The sequence below is a fragment of the Colletotrichum jinshuiense genome, chromosome 5 (genome assembly GCF_051148585.1).
Source record: "Colletotrichum jinshuiense chromosome 5, complete sequence".
Lineage (NCBI taxonomy): Eukaryota > Fungi > Ascomycota > Sordariomycetes > Glomerellales > Glomerellaceae > Colletotrichum > Colletotrichum jinshuiense.
Genome location: NC_139312.1, coordinates 4,883,487 through 4,906,072, shown reverse-complemented (window position 1 = coordinate 4,906,072; position 22,586 = coordinate 4,883,487). Strand labels below are relative to the sequence as shown.

The following is a 22,586-nucleotide window of genomic DNA, read 5'->3' as shown; positions in this document are numbered from 1 at the left end:
CAAGTGCAAGAACCCAGATGCCACCCAGGTAAGTCTACGGGGCCGGGGTCACCGTTGGCAACCTCGGCACTTTTATGCTTCGCCACGCCACATCGGGAAGGTTTCCCCCATAACTTCCAGTTGCCTCCTTCATGGGATCCACTGCCGTCGTCGTGGCCTGTAGCGAGATAGGCGTTGGGTTCCCGTTCACGTCGAGCCCCAGGGCTGCCTTCTCCTCGACACAGTTGGGCGAGAGGCAGGGCAATATTCCCAGGTGTTTCCGCAACTCTTCCGGGGTCGCGCGCCGCGACTGATTACGTTCATCAACGATGCCGAAGCCGTTCTCGTCAGAAAAGAAGATGTCCTTGTCGTCCAACACACGACGCGGAAGAGTCAGTCCCTGGGTCACGGCAAAAGGAGGAGGGTCCCGGTATACGGCTGAATCAATTTTCTTGCCCGAACCAGTCTTGTACCAAGGGTCATCGGTCAGGAGGACGAAGCCTGGGTCGTCGAACCGGACATTAGGGATGCATGGGTTTTGACGCAGGTGGTCATCCCAGATGGCGGTGTTCTCCCAATCGTCATCCCAGTTGGGGTATGATATGCTGAGGACGACCTGTGTCTTGGTGGTCTTGGAGTTCACATAACATGTACGGCTACCACCCGACGTCATCTCGACAGTAGTTTGCGACTCAAGTGTCGTGGGGCAGACGCCTTGGACTAGGGCGACGCCAGCACGGCCGTTCTCACTCTTGGGCAAGCTACCGTCACGGTCAGATCCTTATCATTTGACCAGCAGGGGGAATACATACACCCTTAGGAATTGAATTGGGGGGTTTGGCGGGCCGATGAACCTGATGAACAGATACTCATCTCGTTCGCAGGTTGTGCCGCCGGGTTTGGGGAGCCAGTTTGTCCAACCCGAGTGCTCGCCGTTCCAGGTTCTGGGAACGCTTCTGGTAGCAGTAGCCCCACGTAACCACTCCCATGGACACAGCAGATGATCGCTGTGCCCGGCTGAGTTGTGACCGTTGGCAAGCCAGTGCTTAGCGACCGAGACGTAGTTGTGGCAGGCTTGGGGCCATTTTTTAACATCGCACTCTCTCACTGTGATTATCGACTCAGTCACCGTCTTCGATGTGGTGATGGTGGTAGTACACTCCCCATCATCGTCATCCAGATCGGGCCACTTAAAGTCACTGCCGGCAGGAAGGTTATAAGGAGTATACCCCAGCCTTATGAGGTCCTCGATATCACCATAACGCAAATCGTTGCAGCCATTGTAGCCGTCGAACATTCCAGTGAGCGTGGGGTCCATTGCAGATCCAAGGTTGGATGACCTCCGCAGGATCTTTTCAACGACCCCTCGGATCACCAGGCCACCTGCGAGGTCTCCTCCAATTCTCATGCTTCCAAAGTCGAACTCATCGCACCATCTCTTGTCGAGCTTGCTCTCTACACTCTTGCAACACTACAGTGGCGCGAAAAGCCGTGATTAACAAGTGGTGAGGTTCCATGTGCTAGGTGCCACACTTACATAAGCAGCTTAGGTACCGGGGAAACATTCTTTGGGGGCGTCATTGTCATCACTGCTCGGCGGCATGTTGTCGTTGGCGAGATGGATCGAACCCTGGGGACAACCGCCAGCAGCAATGAGCCCAGCAATGGGCAGAATGGGAGAAAAGACAAGGGGGGGACTGCAGAAGAGCGGCTCTCCAACCCAGGAGCAGCCTTCTGCCTCAATATTACCCGGTACGCACAGAGTCCGCTTGCCCCGGCCTGCTCTCTGGTTAGTAGGGTCTCTCCGACCTCTATTGAACATGCACTCTTCGACGTCCTTGCCCGATCCGGCCCACTGAGTAAGTATGTTAGGTCTGGGATTCCAGCTACCGCAACTGCCGAAGGGGCGAGAAGAGAGAGGGAAGCGCGATTGCAGGACTTACCACCCCAGATGCTCTGGCTATGGGATTCCACCCGGCGGGACATTCCTTGCCACACTCGGTGAGGATCATATTTTAGATTCCCAAGCCGTTAGTTCGAGCCCGGTCCGGTATTACACGGCAATGAAGACGTACCGCCACGGCCTCATTTTGCGACTTAAGATCTCGGTCTACGCGGAGTGCCGCGTTGACAGAAAGGTCCTTGAAGATCCCCCAGGGAGACCGCCAATACCTCCACCTCCGCTGCCTGAGCTTGAGCCTGAAACCAGAGGCTAGAGAGTTGGAGAGCCGGGCTTGTCAAGGTCAACTGCCCAGATCATCTTGCCAGACAGGCACCTGTTATTAGCAAACTGTGTTTTCAAGGCCAACGTTTCGTCGTCATCATACGACACCCTGAGGAGCCCGGTCAGTCTCTGGCAGAAAAGAGAGGTCCACTGAGCGCTTACCATTGGCCTTCCCAGCTGATGTACTTGATGCCTGCCTCTCTGTCTAGAGTCGGCTCAACTCCGGTCCGGTCGAGGACGCGGCGAATCTCGGCATTGGAGAGGACTCCGGACGTATCCATGCAGTACCCGGCGTCAGCTCCCCCCGAAAAGGGGCACATAGGCTCAGTACAGCTGGGGTCCTTGAGATCGAATGCCCGTCCGTAGAACCCCAAGCCAAGCACAACCTGGGTTGGCTTGATATTGTTGCGCCATGGCCTCCACATCGGAGTGCCGCAGATACCCTTCAACAGTGTCAGAGTACTATGTGTCAGGATTAATATTTCTAGGGGGACTTACAGTTAGAAGCGGGAATAGCCACCGTGATCTGTTTGTGCGCAGGCATAGCTGTTCTAAGTTCGCGGACAAGATGCGCGTAGTTCTCCGTATCTTCGGGCGCTCCATCCCGATCCGAAGATGCGGGATACTCCCAATCGAGGTCGATACCATCGAACCCGTAAGTGTCTAGCAGGTCAAAAACGGACTGGGTAAACACAGCGCGTCTTTACTAGATCGACGAGGAAATGGATGAGTGCTTCCCGGACGACAAGTTCGCGGAAGAACCCAACAATGACATTTCGGAGTGGATGTTCCTGACACACGACTTTGCGGCCGAGGACTACTTCCGGGACCGCAGCGGCGTCCTTGAGGTGGCGAAACGACACGGCCTTGGGAGCTCCAAAGCCCTGCACTGGGACGAGTACCCGCTTGAGATCCAGTGCAACCCTTGCTTCTGGTAGGTCGTCAATTTAACGCTGTGCCCATTCGCTCGTCGGTGGGCTCGAGATATGCTTACGGGAGGCGTCGCAAGAAAACCTTTGCAATGGGACAGGGAAGTCAATGGTCTCATATGCGATGGGAGTGAGTTAGGCAAAGCGGCCCGGCTACGTAGACAGCCGGTTTTCCATGATGTCAGACTGATCCCTTGGTGTTTTTTTGCAGCTCCTGGACCGAACAGACCTTGGCGAACATGGTCCGCAACTGCGAAATTCGGGGAGAAGACGGTATGATTACTTCGTTCAAGAATCTCACTGTACTCGAGCCGTAAGTCAGAGCATCTCGCCCCCAAAGGAACGGACATCTATTATCGTGGCTAATCTCGGGTCCCGAAAGGGCCCCCGGCGATGGCCAGGGAACTGACTGGAACCTGTGCCCCAGCACCACCACGATCTCGGTAACAAATGAGGACATGATCTGGGAGTTTGCGCAGAAAGCCTCGCTGCCGATGGCCTGAGTCCGCAGCTTCAACTCGGAAGGGTACTACGGCGCGGCCTTCCTCAGGGGCGCGCGGCTGTGCCTGCCCCTGTCCTGCGAGACGGCCATCGTTGACGAGATCACCAACGTGCAGGACTTGGTAGAGAAGAAGCTCGATGGCGTCCATGTATCAGTTTCTTGAGTGGAATCAGTGCTGCTGAAGCATGACACGGTCTGTCTCGGCCCCCACAGAGGCAGGTTTACGCCGACGACGACGGGCGTCGCTCAGTCGACCATCTTCACCACGACAGCGTCAGTAATCTTTTTTGTCATTCAGATTACTTAGGAACAAACCTGATTCGTCATTGCGTAGAACCCCGGATCCCACGCCACCGCAAAGCCAAATTGGGTGCCGCTGTTCCCATGCTTAGCGGCCGGCGCCAGCAAGGGATCCCCTGCAGAAGGCTCATGTTAGCTTAGCGTGCGTTGATCCGTAGCAGGGATGAAGAGGAATGGATCATTGATCACACTTGTATGCCAAGGTACTATTTAGCAAGGCACGACGCACCTTGTTGATGGGCGCAAGCGTAATAGCCCAGCAATCGCAGGTCAGCCGGTGCGGGCTAGGGACGTAGGAGCCGAGAGCCGAGGCGGAATTAACCACTAGAATTTGCAACTCGAATGGGCAACTAAAATTAATCATGTTGAATTGGTGCTGAGTCCCTTTGCAATGCTTGGCCGCTTATGGGTGCTCACCTGAGCCCTTGCAGCACGACCCAGGCCATCTCCCGATCAATTATGAGCTGGCCAGTTAGCTGCAAGGTGCAGGCCACTGAGGGCGTGCATTTGACTGAGCAGGCATATCTTGGCGATACCTCGTGCAAAAGGAGAGGCCGGATGCTGTAGGGAGCCTTTGCCGAACCTGAAACCCTGATATACAAGCGGCCGTTAGCATAGGCATGAGCCTGAGCCAGCAGTACATAAACAGCTGCTGTTGTGCTCCATTTTGCCCATTGTGACTGTGATTGCCCGCCATCCAAAGGAACATCTGTGAATCTGAGCTCTACTGACGCCTGACATCTGGTTGAATCCATAATGGCTCGTCTTGCCACTCAGGCTATTCTCCTCGCAGCCGCTGCAATATGGGTTGTGGCTCAGAGCCCAACGCCGCGGTTCCCGTATGACCCAAGCACGTCATTCTATTGCACGTGGTGATTATACTACGAGGGAAACCAGAGCTGCGACGACATTCTGGACAGCAACTGGAGATAAGTCCTATCTCCAAAGTGCCCTTCGTGTGCGTTTCGCCCTTCAATTCGACAGTAACAGCCAGCGGTCGCAATAGTTGCAAGTCACCACATTAGAGCTTGCTGTAGAAGAGACTCAAGAAGCAGGAGAGTTTACTAGATAGATATCTAAGGGGCGTTGCAAGCTTCTAGATAATCCTAAGAGGTTGAGATAATTCTTTTACTCTGTTGTTATTTAAGTCTCTATTCTCAAGGTCTAAGCCCATGTTAGTAACAGATACCTTAGCAGCAATTTTTGATTTTGTGTAACACCAGTCCTAAAAGCACAGCGACTCTGTGAGTAGAATTCGACGCGGGGGGGTTGGAGGTCTGGGAAAACCTCCCTAGTTCAAAAAAAAGAGACCTCAGCCCCTCAAAAGTGCCGCATTTCTCCGCATCTTAGCATTATGATGGGGCATCCAAGACCCCCTTGTAGCTTGCCGTATTGCCGTCCCACACACTTTGGCCACTCTAAGAAGAGAAAAAGTCAGTTTAAGTTGGGTACAATGACGAGTCAACAGTGCACAGACCCGAAAAGCCTGGGACTCCCAGCTAAGTTAGAGACGACGGGACAGTTTTCTCATATAATTACTGATCACTATCACGAGCTGGGGCTTTACGCTCTGCAACAAGCAAAATGAGATCGGTGGACGGAGGCAATAAGGACTCCGGGCTGCTGAATGATATCCACTCTTGTCTCAACTACCTAAGTCGACCGAGACTTTACCGAGGCTAACCCCTAAGGGGCTAATTTAAACTTAGGTCCCACTGTCCGCCCCAATCGACTGTCAACTGTATAGTCAATCTGGCAACAGCGTGATAACTTCTGCCTTTAGGAAGTACTAAAACTTTTATCGATTGATAGCAAAAGTCTAGCCTATATAAGATGCTAGGGCTTGCCTTGAAAATCAATGTTCTCTGGCGCCATCCGCAAACTTCAAGTCAGGCATTTCCTCAAAGCCAGCCACCATGATTCCTTCACTCTTCAGCGGCATCATCTCGCCCTCAGCCTGCACCGCAGCCACCTTTCCTTATCCTATCATCCAAGATGTAAACTTCCTTTCACTAGAAGCTAATCTTGTGAAGAACTTCTCTTCCAACCTCGGTCCTGTTCCTAATCACGGTCCTGTTAATGTTACCAACATCGGGTTTTGCAACGTCTCAACCACCTACACGCACTATGGCGGAAACGACACAGTCAATGTCCAGGTTTGGCTCCCTACAGACACTTGGAACGGGCGCCTTCAAGGCATTGGCGGAGGTGGATGGTCTGCTGGCCTGAACTTTCCAGCGCCTGACGGTATGGCTGCTGCTGTTGCTGAAGGATTTGGCTCCTTCGGCACCAGTGCCGGCCTAATCCAAGCCGACGTCACGACTCCTAAGACCTGGGCTTTCAAGGCGGAAGGAAAGCCAAACATGCGTCTCCTTGAAAACTTGGCATATGCTTCCCTCTATGAAGCTGCTGTTATTGCCAAAAACTTCACAGCTGCCTTCTACACTGAGCCAGCCAAGTATTCTTACTGGTCTGGCTGCTCCCAGGGCGGTCGCCAAGGCTTAATGCTTGCCCAACGGTACCCAGACCTCTTTGACGGTATTGCAGCTGCTGCTCCAGCGATTAACTGGAACTCCGTCTTTGTTGGCGGCACTTACGCCAACTTCCTTATGGACCTGTATAAGGTGTATCCGCCTAGATGCGAAGTTCAGGCTCTAACTGATGCTGCAATCAAAGCCTGCGACGGAAGCGATGGCCTTGTGGACGGTATCCTTTCCGACATTGACGCCTGTGACTTTGATCCGGTGAACCTCGTTGGGACCACCATCCAGTGCGAGGGCTTCCCCTACCTGAATGTAACTACTGAGCGCAAGATCTCACTAGGCGCAGCGACTATTGTACAAAAGACTGTAAGTTTATCTGCCAAAAGTTCATTACCTAAACTTGTTTACTTACACTTACTGCCTGCAGTGGGACGGTCCTCGACGCGCAAACAACTCGCAGCTGTGGTATGGTGCATCCCCGGCCGCCGCCCTCGGTGGTGGCGTCTACGCCAACCTTAATGGTGGAAGCTTCGCGCCCATTGGGACTGTCTGCGGCGCCAACGGAACCTGCACCCTGGACCCTCTCGTCCTCTTCCGAGAATGGACTCGGTTTTTCGTCTTGAAAAACTCCACTGCCGACTTAAGTAACCTGTCGCTGGAAGAATATGAGGACATCTTTGATTCCTCTGCCCGAGAGTACGCCTCTATAATCGACACAAACAATCCTGACCTCTCAGCATTCCGCCAGGCTGGAGGAAAGCTGCTTACCTTTCATGGAACAGTACGTCCGCTGTCTACAAGACACCTCCCTACCCGCCTTTTCTTGTCTCCCTTTTTTTTTTTTTTTTGGCAAGGGAACGTTGTAGCTTAAGCACTAACCTTAATTTAGGCTGATGATCTTATACCTTACCAAGGGTCTGTAGATTACTACAACCGCGTTACTGCACTTGACCCAAATGTGCATGACTTTTACCGCCTCTTCCTTGCTCCAGGAGTGTACCATTGTAACAGTGGGCCTGGCCCGTTCCCAGACACAGCCTTCAACACGCTGGTTCAGTGGGTAGAGAGCGGCGTGGCGCCTGAAACCCTTATTGCCCACAGTTTTGGCACAGAACCCAGCTACGAACGACCTCTATGCCCTTATCCTCAGAAGCAGAAGTACGTCAAGACTTCTAATGGAACCAACATCTTTACCTGCGAATAAGGATCTAGGACAAATTGCACTACATGCCTAAGACTGGCTACTAGATCTATATTGGAAAGCCCTTTGTTTCTTTAAGACAGGAGGATTACAAACACCTTTCAACATGTGTTGTATAGAAGATAAAGTCAGATAAATTCTTAGAGCAAATCTTTCAAGATAGGTACTAGACTACTAGGCCTTTGGTCTAGTAGCTTAGGGTTACAATATGAAAATGCTTTTAACTTTCTCTTGTAATTCTTATGTGTTCTAAATAGCATGTATTCAACTATTAATTATAAGCCCTATATCTATTGCTAGTTAATAACAGATACAATTACATATAAGCTTGTATAGAACCTACTCCTATATTACAGTTAGATATCTGACAGCAGTGTTTTCTGCTAACAGGGCGTTGCGGTTGATACTCTTGCAGTGGTCGTTTGTGCTGTAAGCCGTTGTAGTGTAGCTAAGGGTCTATAGGCGTATAGTGATCAGTCACACATCAGTTGAAGGCTAGTAGGGAGTTCACTAATGTAGGATACAGAGAGTCATTTAGAGATAAACTTTAAAGTTGATTACTAAAGAGCTAAAGGAAGTAATCAATCTAGTTCTAGTTATAGAGTCTCATGCTCATCTATAATTCTTATAGTGTGTTTAAGACTAACACTTAGAAGTTTGTCATAATGTTAGACCACCTTTAGTGTATTAGTCTACCTTTACTAGACTGCTTTCTATCTGTTAGTTCTACCCTATAAGACTGCTTATTGTTTGTTAGTCCTTTTTGTTATTGTATAACCTCCTATAGTTCTTCTATTGCCAATTGGGCTGAGCCTGATCCTTATGCTCTTATGTATATAAAGGTTTATGCTGCCTGCATCCTTGCCGCTAGGTGGAGCGTTATATTTAGTAACTTGTTGGGTTGTAAATAATAACTAGTAAGTATTGTATTAAAGAGAGTGCACTAGGTTGTAATTTAACTAGCTAACACCTAAATAGAGTAACTATATATAGTATAGTGTAGGATTAGAAAGGAAAGGGCAAGCGATATAGAACTTATGTTTCTATTCTTATAGAGAATCTATTTTATAACCTTAAAGCCATCAGTAGATGACGTGCTCTAGAAACTACCGCCCCTAAGGAGTACTAGAAGCACGGGTTTTTAAACCAAGTAGTGGGCTAGACTTAGTCTCTATGTCTTGCTTTACATTAAATCTAATATATTATGTTCCGCTTGGACACTAAGTGGACATTATATACTAATTGATCTAGTTTTTCAAGGTACTATCCATCTTAGACTACAGTTAGGTGTTAGTTGACCACCTGTTTACCTGTCTCTGTTAATCACTCATGCCCAGCAGTGCATTAGGTATTGTTTCCCATGATGGGCAGAATAAACCCTTATATTTGGCCGAGGGTACTCCCGCTGATGTTTTTCGACCGAGTAGCACTCATCTGAATAGTCTCCTCTCGATCTCTATCTACCCAATTTGCCTTGGGTAGGGCCGGAAGAGGTTTCATTACATTATTGAACCCAACAGGATATGCTATTATGCTATTGTCTTTCTCTTCCTTCAACTTACGCCACTTTCGTAGTGTAAATGTTTCCAACATCAGCGTCCGACACGCCTTTGTCGTACCGAAGATGACGAAGAGGAAGATACCTGGTGTCACGCCTGGTAGGAAAAGTGCGAAGGTTGCCTTGGCTCGATCTAAGCTGAAATCGGGCTCCTTTAAACCTGCATCTTTCCTATTGTTGTTGATAGATGATAATTGAAATAAAATATTGGTGACTTCAAAGATCCTACACGAATAGTTAGCATTTTGACATCACCCTGAATTTAATAGGAACTAAGGTCTTACGAGAGAACTATAAAAGCAACTGTAAAGCGCCCCATGAGCCATCTGTCATAGACACTGCGTCGTGGTACATATGCTTTGCCGGTCGAAGAGCTAACTGTTGTATCAATATTCCTTCGTTCCGATTGATTCAAGCCTCTGTAGCTGACACTGAATGTTGTCAACTTCCTTCGTGATTGGATGTATCTTATGAGTATAGCTAATAGAGTTCCACACCCTACAGCGAGACTTAACATAACTATGGGAAGTTAATTTGGGAGCAACCCCTGCGATCGACAATTCATTCCACTTACGTGGAAGGTCTGCTAAGAGAATGAAAGCAATGAAGTTTTTTTGTAAGGCGGGTATGCGTAATGAGAGTATCGTGCAGAGCGGGAAAAGAACAGTGATTACTTTGCCAGCTGCATTGAGTTTATTTAGTAAGCGCTTGAGCCTCCCGCGTTCGTTTAATTTATAGACCGATTGCGCGAGCGCAATAGCCCTTGCAACATGCCGTTAGTACTTTCGTCTGCTTGCAATTCCAAAAGATGTTCGCATAGACAAATGACCTACCAAAACATAACAAACATAGCCTCCACATTGTAACAGTAGTACTGGATGTAGTACAAGACTAGGTCAACGCCAACCGAGCCATTAGCAATCGCCTGTTCTGGATTGTTAGGGTTCAATCTCTTGTTGTTAAATTGCTCTCGCAACATGTCTCGCCATGTTATGATGTCATGAATCTGTTGAATAATAGAGGCAGTTGTACTAAGTAAGGTGAAATAGGCGACACAAGCAACGTCTATCGTGACGATCAGAAGCAGTCATTTGCGCAAAAAGACTCCTTACTCACAAGTGAACTGTTCGTTGTGCATCCAGGTCAACCAGAGCATGAGGAGACTACAAGTCTCACTGACGCAGGAGTATATCAATACCCCTGCTGCGGCACCAGCAGCATCTGTCGGGAGTTGAGCCATCTTCGTGACGGACAAGGTTAAAAGAAGCCAATATATGTTATAATTAACGCATAGTAGGGGTCTAATCATAAAAAAAGATCGGATGATTCCTCTCAACATTTGGGAAAGTTCCCGCTTTACATACTCCACAGATGTCGCAACCCATCCGGAGAATTAGCAAGTGCCACTACCTACCCTCCCCTCTTTCCCCATGATCTTTAAAGGAATGTGCTTAAGAAATGCATATAGTATGCATGCACTACTACTCGAACCACACCTAGCAGGAGACATTTCAGGTTACATCGGCTCTTGGTGACTAGAAACGGAGATCTATGTGCGGCTGAGACTACTAATTAGGTACGCTAAACCCCAGCTGTATGCTACTCTCCAAGACGGTAGGAAATTTAGGGCAGGTAAGTATTCGGCACAGGTCGATAAGCACATGCCGATTATGCAGGGGTTCCGGGGCTTACCGTTTCTGTTTATACGGTTGCTTCCTTACTCCAACCCCTCCAAAATAAGCCCCCAATTTCTCGCCCAAAAAGGCAGCTCATATGCTTTCCGGTCGGTCAACGTGTGGTTCATTACCACACTGTAACAGGCGACATAAATGGTGAAACACACCTGTCCAAATCGAGGGTGGTGAAAAACAACCCTAGTGCCTTTTCAGGTTGAACAGAATGAGTCTGTTTGTGTGCTAACATGCAGCAGCGGGATCCCACCTAGAAGGGGAATGCTTATTAAGTAGTATGGCTTACAGCATGGCTCACGTGTAAGGGTATAATGTGACCAGAAAGCAGCAGTTAAGGCTAAGAACAAAGGATCCACTTTGGCGCCAATACGATTGCCACAATTGTTTCAATCATGACTGAGCAAAACAGTCTCGGTCTTCCATATGCTAAGATATACTATAACAGTCACTTAGAGTAAAATATCTCTTGCTTATTAAATCCCATTAAGTGCCTCCAGGGATTAGGTAAAATATACTGCAAAAAGGTATTATTCAACCAGAGATGGCGTGTATACTAACTTTCCGGAGATTAAGAATAAAACTCCGAGAATAATACCGACGCAATGCAATGGTGGCGAATCGCCGAAATGGCAAGATGACCGCGTGAGACCACTAATCTAGGTGTCAATTATTGTTTTAAACTGTAGTTCGTTGGAGCCCCCATCTCAAGACACGGGCAACTGATCATCAAGGTTGATTTGTAATCTGCTTGGAGGAATAGATTCTGACTTTTTCGGCTTATTAGCTTTAGTGAAGTCAGATATCAATGCCTTCAACTAACACGCTCCACGATTTACATGCTAGACAGTGGTAGATTGTCGTGGTTAAGGGAATAAATAGTGACTTAGGTCTCGTGTAAAAGATTTTCGCAGCGACCTCTCAACCGTATTGAAAGGAAAAAAAGAAGCATATATAATCATTGATTGCGTTGGTAATGACGAGGCGGGTGGTTCCATAAGTGACGGACTCTGTCGTACCTGCAGGTCAGCTCCTGCTGTGACTACTTGTCCGCACCCATCCTTCCCTTCCTGCAGAACATGCACTCCTTCTATAAATGTCCACACATAGGAAAGAAGGAGGGTATGTACCCCCCGATAGGCAAAAGAAGGGGAACGGGCAGGTCCGCGACTACTTTTGCCTGCCAGACACATCCATCGCCTGTCGTCCACTTTTATCTTCCACATCTTGCATCACCGTCACCATCACCATCACCACCACCACCACCACACACCTCAAAATAGCACTTGTTTGGCACCAATTGCCCAAAACCACTTGCTCACCGCCGCCTGCCCATGTTCCGCCGCGCGCCGCGTAATTCTCTTACAGAACAGCCAATCACTTTGCTGAAAAGAACCTCGCTACTACGCTCACTGCTCGTCGCAGCTGAGCATCTCCACTGCTAGCCGATTGTGAGTTAAGCACCCGGATTCCTTAGCCTTGTTCATTCCTTTGGCACCTGAGGATTGATACATCCACGGTCACAGCTTGGCAGCACCAACAACAATGGCAACACAGCAGCCGGTAAAAACCCTTGACAGCATCGAGCAGGGTCTCTCAAATTCGCTCGCAAAGGACCTCGTCTTTGAAAAACCAACGGTCGCAACCTGCAGCCGATACAATGCAACTGCATCCCCGGCATGGAAGGCTTTTCCGTACCCTGCTCCTTGAACATAACACTGCCGCGCGCTGTTCCCACAGCGCCCTCGAATTGATTGCACTAAAATACCTGCTATGTAGGCTTTCTATCCTCACCTTTTGCGGCAGGTGCGTCAGGAATCAATCTACTTACCTCTTGCTGCTAAATTGGGTTTGCGGGTTTATAAACCACGTAGACATGCACTCTTATTATACAGGTATCTAGCCTACTATTTCCTAACTAATAATACTATAATCAAATCTCTTTGCACTAGAATATTCAAGCTGCTTAAATCTCTATACATATAAATAAGTTCATTATACACCTAATAGTAAAAATTAAAAAGTTTATCTAGGTTCCGCTGCTGCCGGCTGCTGCCGACCGCCTGCCTGTATTCTGGCTTGGTGATGTAATAAATCCCATCCTTGAAAATCCTGTCCTGGAAGCAAGTCTGGTCCTACCGCATAGACATGCCAGGTGCAAAGCAATTCGAACCCAACACACAGGCCACATGCCGACCTTTGTATGGTGAATCGGGTCCTAACTGCCGAATAATACTTAGATAAAGATGGAAATAGACTTTAGGGGCTAAACAGGCTTAATCAGGACCGGATCCACCGGCACACCGGGCACTTTCGCACACCGAGACTAATAGATAAGACCACCACCGGTGTATAACTTTCCTGAAACGTTACAGATCAACATTCCTATCTTTAGTCATGTTCGATTAGACATAACATCACTGATTTTCATATTCTTCAACAATAAACGTAGCCTTACTCACACAGCTTTGCCAAAGCAATCATCTCCAATTGCCACAGCGAAGCCAATATCTTTTTTGAATCCAACTCAGAAATGTCTTTCGAGTCTACTCTTTCGGCAGCCACGAACCCACCATTCACAAATTTGATTGAATCAAGCATGGGTTTATACTCGAGTTGGGAAGAAGGCCATACCAAAGGAGCAGTCCTCATTCTGGTCGTCGTGGCCTTTGGAGTCTGCTACTTTCTCTGTGGGCCTGTTCTCTACCCAGGGTTTCCTGTAGCCGGCATTGACGGCAAGGAGTGGCGATGGTTTAAGTACCAGAAAGCAGTCAGCGAATACCGCATACGCGGGAAGCAAATGATCCAAGACTGGTCCAAGGTGTGCAGCTTATGATCATTCAGACTCCGCAAACCAGTCAATTGACCAAATCGACTACGTGTGTGCTTCAAGACACATAAGCCTTTCCAAGTAGTTACAGATACCGTCACGAAGATCTGCTTCCCACCCAAGTATGCCAATGAGCTCAAGAACATCAAAGCGCTTAGTTTCACCAAAGCTCTAACAAAGGTCAGCTACAATCCGTCGAGACGGAGTCGCGGCGGTCTTAAACAACGAAGTTTTTATTTCTCGCTGAGCCTGACCCAAGACTAACATGGAACATTTCGTAGGAACTCTTCACTGAATATCGAGGGTTTGAACCCATCAGGGCTGTTAGCCATGAAAGTAACATCCTTCAAAACATGACTCGTCTGAAAATCACACCTTCGCTCAGTGAGTTCGTTCGCGTGCCTGTTAGAGTATGGGGCTGGGATGAAGAGCTTATGGCGGCATCCAGACTATTTGACGGACGATATCGCAGCAGAAGCTTCTGAAGCTCTGAAAGAGCAACTAGGAAACCCTACAGGTGAGCGAGCATCGCTTATCGCGGCAGAATCCCTCCACGCAGCTGTTCCTTTACTAATCACATACTTCCTCGCTTGAGCCAGATTGGCAAGAAACAGCCTTCAAACCCGTCGTTGAAAATTTGGTCGCGCGACTCTCTGCACGACTTTTCGTGGGAACTGAACTGTGCAGAAATCCAGAATGGCTCAAAGTATCCACCGCGTATGCTGTGGACAGTTTCGTCGCCGCATACGCATTGTGTGGCTGGCACCCCCTGCTTCGATGGCCCGTTAGCTGGTTCCTACCAGAATGCCGCAGACTCAGGAATTCAGTGGCGAATTCTCGCCGAATATTAGAACCATTTATTATAAACCACTCCCGAGAGAATAGACGAGAGCAATCGGAAAGAAAATATCAGCAGCCCAAAGCAAGCACCATTGATGTACGTCAACGCACCTGTCAAATTGCCCCTGCCTTTTTGTTTGAGTTCCTCGATTTGAGTGACAAAACGCCTGGCATTGAGTTCATTCATCTCTTTCTCCTATCACAATCCGAAAGCTTAACGTTCTATTGCCCAAAATATTCTAACGCGTTTCACATAGTGGCTATTGGAAGCATTCGAAGAAGCCGGCAACCAGGGAACGTGGCATGTGGCTGATGCCCAATTGGGACTCAGCATTGTTGCAATCCACACCACAACCGAATTGCTCACTGGCGCGCTGTTTGACATTGTGTCAGCAGGTCCCCAGTTCCTCGAAGAATTAAGAGAAGAAATTATTAGAGTGCTTGGGCCAGCAACAGTAGCTCAGTCTGAGGCCGGCGGGGGTAACATTATGTTCAATAAGTCGAGTCTGTACGAGCTGAAATTGCTGGACAGTACACTCAAAGAGTCCCAAAGAGTACACACAAGAGGAGTTGGTACGATTACCCCTGAGCCATTAATTTGGCGTCTTTTCTTCTTTGATCGCGAATCTAAACCAGTTTTGCCGGAACAGGTGCTATGGGTCGCGTCGCCGAAGCCGACGTGCGGCTTTCAGACGGTTCCGTTATTCCAAAAGGGGCTTTTTCGATTGTAACCCTTGACTCATACCAAGACGAGAAGCTGTACCCTCAGCCTCATATCTTCAATCCACGTCGGTTCTTGGATATGCGATTACAACAGGGTCAAGAGAAGAGTTGGCAACTTGTTACTACAAGCCCTCACCACTTGGGATTTGGATATGGCGATCATGCATGTCCGGGACGATTTCTTGCCGCGAACGAAATCAAGGTCGCCCTTGTCTATCTCCTGATGTATTATGACTGGAAGCTGCCGGGGCAGAGACCTCGGGACACCATGGTGATAGGCTCACAACACCAGGTTGACGCTAAAGCCAAAGTCTTATTTAAGAAGAGGGTTTCGGAGATAGCACTTTGAGGAAACAGCAACACTGGTAGCCCACGTCGAATTCTTTAAGAGGTAAAGATATCAAAACCCACCGATAGGTTAAGAATATCTGCGTTTCGAAGAAGTAGACCCTCATTTTTTATTTTATTCGCAATTGATCTCCAAGTCCCTTGAAGCACAGCATTTCCGCAACTTTTCCGACGCAAACATGGTTTTCTGTCCCGTACCATATATCATACGCCTCGTTGAACTCATTGAGTTGCTGCTCATTGATGATCCCTAGTTGGATCGCCTCTTCCTTACCAATACCCGCGCCGATGATGTTCAACATCTTGGTTTGTCTCTCTTCCCCAACCCCGACAGTAATCCTTCCTCCGTCCTTCTCAAAACCTGCCTCGCGCGCCCACTCCACGATGTGAGACCCAGCCTCCGGATGACCTCCCTTAGCCCGCAAAAGAGTGGCAGCAATGCGGCCATGTAACCTCATCGCGGGTAGATCTGGGGTCCAGGTTACCTGATTTTCGATGTCCAAGGGATCTCGCACCGCCACCACGCCACCAGGTTTGCATACACGAGACAATTCGCGAAGAGCGGTAACACGATTGTGGACGTGCGTGAGACAGGTGTGGGCGTGTACGACATCAAAGCTCGCATCGGGAAACATTGAAAGGTCCTCAGCGTTGCACACCTCGAATGACAGGTTTTTCGGTAGTGTTCTATCGTGTTTGTCCAAGTATGTTTTCCGGGCATGTTTTACCATATCGATGGAATTGTCGATACCCACTACACGGCCTTGCGGGCAGAGGCTAGCAAAATCCCTTGTGATGCTACCGGATCCAGCGCCGATGTCCAATATGTGATGATGTGGACGTATATGCGGCAAGAGATATGCTGCTTGAATCTCAGCTCGCCGGTGGTCGTAAGATGATTCCTTCGTCATGGTTAAAATATTGATTTTTAGTCCTGGTTGTGACTCTGTTCAGGCTGTTTCGTGAAAAATGTAACTGCTTCGTGGCAGAGTTTAACGATGCATGTTTCAGTTCTCGTGCAGACATTGATGTCGACGGCTGTTCTTTTAATGTAAGAATAACTCTGGATTGGGGGTTGAAAATCTACGAGGCGGACATATGACTAGGTAGTGTGGCTTGTTTCCCAGCGCCACTGTGTTCTGTGTATACACCACTGAAGTCATCTGCTTCTAAGGATACGCCCGGGAACGGAGCCGGACATATACATCCCAGACATTATCTCGGCCATATCGCTGCGAAACCGGCGGATACTGACCCCCGGATCAATTAACACTTTCCCTCAGTGCACATTTCAGATGCTGGAATAATAGCCAAAAAGTTATTATGGGGTCTCGTATCTCACAATGAGACCATTGTAAACTCTAATGCGTCGATACAGTGCTGATCAGGAAGTCTGGAAACACCGCCAAGGTGGCGCGGCAATTGGGTGGTGTTTTCAGACTTTCTGACATGCACTGTAGCCTCCCGAGTCTCCACGTCTGTGCACTAATATCACCCTTCCGCCGGAGACTTATCGTCCTATCAACGCCAAATCTGCGTTACTTTTACTTTATATCCCCTGCTTAGTACTCGTACTAGTAGTGGAGCTGTATGTACCCCGGATGTCTCGATTAAGTCCCCGACGGAGGTGTGTGCTTTAGAAATGCCGTCGGGAAAAGAAGCAAAAGTCTGTGAACTGATCCTTAGTCTGTTCCCACCTTCTGGCTTACGTAACAAGAGGTTCTCACTCAGAACCCGATGATTCATCTGACTGTTTGTAGTTTTTGGTTATGTTTAGAATAATACAATTCAAATTATTTCTCAACTTCTCTGGGTGCATGGTAGTTGACCTTTTCTTGTGAACAAACATACTCGAGGAATCAAGGTGGCAATGTCTATTGTACCTCCATCGAAGACGTTCACTCCCGGTCTGGAGTTCAAAAACAGACAGTACTTCGATCCCGCGAAAAAGTTCCGCGATGAAGCAGCCACCGCGCTCGGAATCGTGCGGCACAGACTTTCTGTGAGTGAATGGTTCAACATTTCCAACGACGACCCAGTTGTATATTTCCGTCTGAAGAACTCGAGCCCAAGAACTTGGGCTCAATGGTCACTTGGAGGAAGTACCAGTCGCCATTCTAAACCAATCCATTATACCCGAGTCTGCAGGGCTGATTAAACATTAGGTGTTTGGAGAGTTGAGGGCGCTTTTACAGCTTACTTTTGGGGACGCCACATACTCCAGCCCTCCGATCTTCGTCGACGCCCTTGAAAGAGATGTAAAGCTTCTGGCCTCTTTAGGGGCCGATGTAGAGCCAGATGTGCAGGTGACAATCCGGCCAGAGTACATCATAAGGTTCCACGAAGGCACATTGGACCCGCGCATGGGGCTTTTTATGGATGCTCGCTCTTTCGAACCATCAATTCCCAAGGGCGACATCCCCAAGTTGATCCGTTTTGCGGACCTGCTTAACAAGACACCACCGCACTTGCTGGAAAACTCTGCAAATCTAGATGCATCCATCTTGCCTCAACCGACCGAGGACATTGAGAAAATCAAACAAGACATAATTCAGTTCGGCTACGGGTTAGTCGCTTAGAATTACATTTTGTGCATCTCCGGATACCTTTCTTCATTTGAATACACTCGCCAAACTAACATTCAAACCGTCACCAGGCTAGTGAAGAACGCCTTGTCTCTAGAAGAAGTTAAGATTATTAAGAGGGCGGTCCTTGAACAGGCCTCTGGAGAGCGGCGAGAAGGGCTTGCCACTTCTGACGGTGGTCCTCAAGGACCTAATCAGCGTGTCTGGTACGTTTCATTCAAAGTCTGCAGTTCCACACAAAGACTAAGTCCGGGACTCACATAGGAATCTCATTAACAAAGGAGACGAATTCATGTACGTGTCTGGACCTTGTACACAATGCCACGAAACAGAGTTAAATGCTAATCGAGTGCGGGGATTTAAAGAGACTTACTGAACCACCCGCTCATAGACGCGATTGTTCCGTGGTTCCTAGGCGACCATGCCCATATTTCTACTTTGTCGGCGAATATTGCGCGGCCAGGAAACGTGCCAATGCAAGTCCACACTGATCAGGCATCAAAGACGCCACCGCAGCGTAATATAGCGTTGGGTTTAAACATCTCCTTCTATCTCGTAGACACTACCAATGTCAACGGGGCAACGCGAGTTTACCCAGGTTCTCATCAAGGCAATGTCGCGCCTAGTGACATTTGGAGCGTGGTATGTGTAGAACAGCCCCTTAAACCCAGGTAAAATTTGGAGTGCGCTTTGCTAAGGACATGTTTGCGCCAAATACAGGAAGGCTCCATACCTGCTGAGGGTCCGGCCGGGACCGCGGTCGTATTCGACAACCGACTCTGGCATACGACGGGACCGAACCGTGCCACAGAAGGCGAGCTCGAGCGTCCAGTTATTCTTCTCCACTTCGTGCGTTCTTTTGTGCGCGCTGGCGAGAACCACTATCTCTCTCTGCGCAAAGATGTCGAGGCCAAACTCCCTGACCGGCAGAAAGCCTTCTTCGGGTTTCGGAAGATTCCCGGCATGGGATCTGTGGAAGGTAACACTGCTGCGAACTTTGTGACCCGCACGGAAGACGCTATCGGAGCGCTGAGGGCGTCGGATTAAAACGCCGAGTTTAGATGTTTAGAAGCATTTTCTGTGCCTCCTTTTCAAATGATTGCTTCCATCTATACCCCTTACCGTCCTGGTCACTTATATCCACAAATTGATGTACCAATCAGCATAGAACCGGACGGAGAAAACTCTATTTAAGTACAGGAATTCAGATGATTCGGCATTGGAGTGTGATGTACTTCTAGCCAGACCAAAGGATACTGAACGCCAATGAAATATTGGAAAAGTCTACTAATCCTCCTCTGTTCAGTCTAGTCATGATTTAAAGAGCCATGTACTAATACTGTTACTGTATGCATCTTCACAATATCAATATTGGCGTTCTTAGAGTATCCCTGCCTGTATGTTGGTCTCGGTTAGTTGCCCGCAAGCGCGGGTATGTGGTTACCTGATTAGCATGACTGCAATATATTGTAACTGTGGGGAGCTTGTCAACAAATATTCATGGATGTTTCTATCCCTAAGTAATACTAATCTAAGCGATAGTGCATTCAAAGGGTTAAAGAAAGTAACATACATTGAGTACAGACTGACGAGGGTGTGGTGAGAACCCGCGCATGTTGTCGACAGCCCAAAGCTGACCTGTAAGCGCCGGTTGCGAGAAATCACTATTTCTACCTTTCACTCGAATGCTGCCAAACATCACTCTCGAGTTAATTAAGCACCTTGTTTCGCGGATTCTGGGTCCAGATAATCGTCGGGTTGTTTGATTGCACAGTAGTCGCAGTAACAGCCACTTGCTTCGCTGAAAAACATGGCTGCCTTGCCAATCGAAGCTGAAGATCATGGCGTTGAATACGGGCGAGGGCCTCCACGCAGCGTTGACGTTGAGCTGTGTCACATCCATGACGTAGTTGTTGCCGGTGCTCTGGCCCGGCAGGACATTGCCGAGCAAGACCTTGACGACCCACTCCTCCGCAGCGAGGGAGTATGTGCCGACAATGGTGCTGGTGCCTGGGATGAGCCATTCGAAGAAGATACCCAGAGTCAGTGCCTCGTATATGTCGTCCGACTCGAAGCTCGTGCCGAGATATGTCTCCTTCGCCTTCCTATTCTCAACCATGCTCACATCCGTATGACACCGCCGCTTAAGGCTGTTGTAGACAAGGTCCTTGAGGGCGTTAGCGCTCGACGAGGGGTCCCTATAGGGTGGATAATTCCTCAATGTGAGGTTGTAATTCTTGTTGCCGATGTCAAAGTTTGGCATGGCCTTTTTACAGAGAGACGGACTGATCCTCAAGGATCTGTTAGAGCCTTGTGCCGTGGTGTTCCCAGCCAGGTCCGAGCCGGAAAGGGGGGCGAGTTCCCGTTTGACGCCAGTGTAATCAGCAAAGATGCAGCGGGGATTGTCTGCGTCTTGGTCTGGCAGCTCACTGTCTTGGCTCTTAAAGTTCAAGAACAATGAGCATGGCGAAGTTACATCAAAAAATATCTATCAATATACCACCCGCGACCCAGACTGGTGTGCCGACAATCTCGACGGCCAAGGAGTGACCCGGAAACTCCGTTCTCTAAGGTCGCTAGATCCCAAATGCCAATTTAACATTGCAACAAGCAGCAATTACAGCATTATACGTCAGAACACTCATAAACTTTATTTAAAGTCGGTGATCACGTGTTTATGTGCTGAAGTTAACTCAAGGTGTAGCACGTTTCTGATTTTTTCTTTCATGAACCTAGGAATACTATTAGGCATCAACTTTCAGAAGCCATTAAAATACGCTTCATCTCCTCAATAGAAACGTCAAAGCAAATAAAACAGAGTTTGTATTTTTATGCCAAAGAAAAAACTGCAGAGGATGCAAATGATGTACGAAATATATGGAGAAAAAAGGTAAACTAAAAGTCCTTCTGCCCCATTCGAAAAGTAGACACTCAGATGAATAAGTGTTCAGTGAAATCTTATACCCGCTATTCTTTTGTTCAGCAGCTGCAACGACACCTTTAGTGGCGGTACTGTACATACCTCCTCGCAGATCCCAAATCCGCCAGTACTCCGAGAGGGCATTCATTACATCTTCATCCCCCGCCGCCATTCCCTCAAGCTCCCTCCTTAGAGCCTTCACGTCCACCTGTGTGAAATTCTGCTGTTTATGCTTTTTCAAGAAGTCATGAAACTTCTGGATATGTTCTGGGCTTCCCCAGCGTCTCTAGAGACTCTTAATAAGCGCAAGTAATACTGTAGAGACCGTGTAGTCTCTAAGGCAATCAACTTACGCCTGCTGCATACGCGACACCTTCATATGCCGCCCATATCTCTCTGTTATAAGGCGATCTAGGTCTAGTCCCACGAATTCCACGAACCCGACAGAGGATCGCGCTAGCCGCCTTTTTTTCTTTTTCAGTCTCGAGAGGTGCGTCCAAAAACTCTTCAAAAAGGGTTCGGAAGGTGTCGTCTTTAGCAAGCTCTATAAGGCTACGCAAGGCGGATTGTGTCTGTGCCAAGGGAACTTCCTCGACCGCAAAACGGGAGAAGATAAGATATAACTTCTCCTCGCCGTCCTCAATTCCGTTCTCTATAAGACGATCCTTGACGATGAAATTTTCAGCAAGTGCGGCTTTGGCATATGCCACGAGTGATTGCATTGTGAAGGGAAAAAGCAAACTTACATTCAGAGCTATCTCCCATTCTGCTTCGCGCTGCATAGCACGATCAAGAGCCTCCCAGTACTGCTCTTCATCTTGCTGAACATTTCCTGACATGATGAGTCCTCTGATAGTTAGTTAGTAGGTGACACACAGTGAATAAGAGCCTCGGGGATATGTTTTGGCTGATAAAGATGGATGAGAATAAATCGAGTTGAGGGGTTGAGAGGTATCAAAATGAACGACATAAACTAGTCGGCAGCTCCATTTCTTATAATTCTTGCCTTCGCCCCCAACTTTTATCGTTATCTATTTCCACAGTTGGGGAATGGCTTAATTTTCATCCATGCCGTTAACCAAGTCGTACGTGAAAGGGAGCAGTTGACAACCAACAGAAAAATCAAACAACTTCATTTGTCGTTTCTGGCCCCACACCCCCTTTGTATCCTTTTCTGGCAGCTTCTGGACCCTACAAGCCAATCATCCGGGCAAGGGTCTACTGCACGGAGACGCATTAAACAACTGGTGCGCAGCATCAGCCAGCTTCTGGAGTGTTCATTGATTGATGGCGGACTACTGAACAAGGTACCATCGTGCCTTGTATTTATTAAATATAATTTTCGTCTGTTTTATAAAATATCAGCGAAGCTGAACCCGCTCGCTTTAATTAATACAGTTCCTATCTTTACAGGTCTATGTATGTTTTTGCTGGTTTTTTTGATAACTTTAACTTGGATTTATTGCGGATGGCATA

General features: G+C 48.3%; 4 protein-coding genes across 4 annotated transcripts; 2 read left to right on the top strand and 2 right to left on the bottom strand.

The window, feature by feature from the left end:
• Positions 1 to 34: 34 nt before the first annotated feature.
• Positions 35 to 2,523, bottom strand: EsH8_V_001167 (uncharacterized protein; the record flags this gene model as incomplete). Its single annotated transcript, XM_083273683.1, has 5 exons — positions 35 to 740; positions 792 to 1,434; positions 1,534 to 1,834; positions 2,055 to 2,178; positions 2,366 to 2,523. The coding sequence occupies 5 exons, from the start codon at positions 2,521 to 2,523 to the stop codon at positions 35 to 37; spliced, it is 1,932 nt and encodes a 643-aa protein (XP_083126398.1).
• A 248-nt stretch (positions 2,524 to 2,771) lies between these two features.
• Positions 2,772 to 3,635, top strand: EsH8_V_001166 (uncharacterized protein; the record flags this gene model as incomplete). The annotated part of the gene is made up of 4 exons (XM_083273682.1): positions 2,772 to 2,858; positions 2,914 to 3,137; positions 3,344 to 3,445; positions 3,515 to 3,635. The coding sequence occupies 4 exons, from the start codon at positions 2,772 to 2,774 to the stop codon at positions 3,633 to 3,635; spliced, it is 534 nt and encodes a 177-aa protein (XP_083126397.1).
• Positions 3,636 to 5,850: 2,215 nt separating this feature from the next.
• On the top strand, positions 5,851 to 7,621 carry EsH8_V_001165 (uncharacterized protein; the record flags this gene model as incomplete). Its single annotated transcript, XM_083273681.1, has 3 exons — positions 5,851 to 6,783; positions 6,845 to 7,198; positions 7,307 to 7,621. 3 exons carry the CDS (start codon positions 5,851 to 5,853, stop codon positions 7,619 to 7,621), a joined length of 1,602 nt encoding a protein of 533 aa, XP_083126396.1.
• A 10,662-nt stretch (positions 7,622 to 18,283) lies between these two features.
• EsH8_V_001164 (uncharacterized protein) lies at positions 18,284 to 21,949 on the bottom strand (the record flags this gene model as incomplete). The annotated part of the gene is made up of 5 exons (XM_083273680.1): positions 18,284 to 18,359; positions 18,924 to 19,160; positions 19,978 to 20,608; positions 20,691 to 20,757; positions 21,857 to 21,949. 5 exons carry the CDS (start codon positions 21,947 to 21,949, stop codon positions 18,284 to 18,286), a joined length of 1,104 nt encoding a protein of 367 aa, XP_083126395.1.
• Between the last annotated feature and the right edge of the window lie 637 nt (positions 21,950 to 22,586).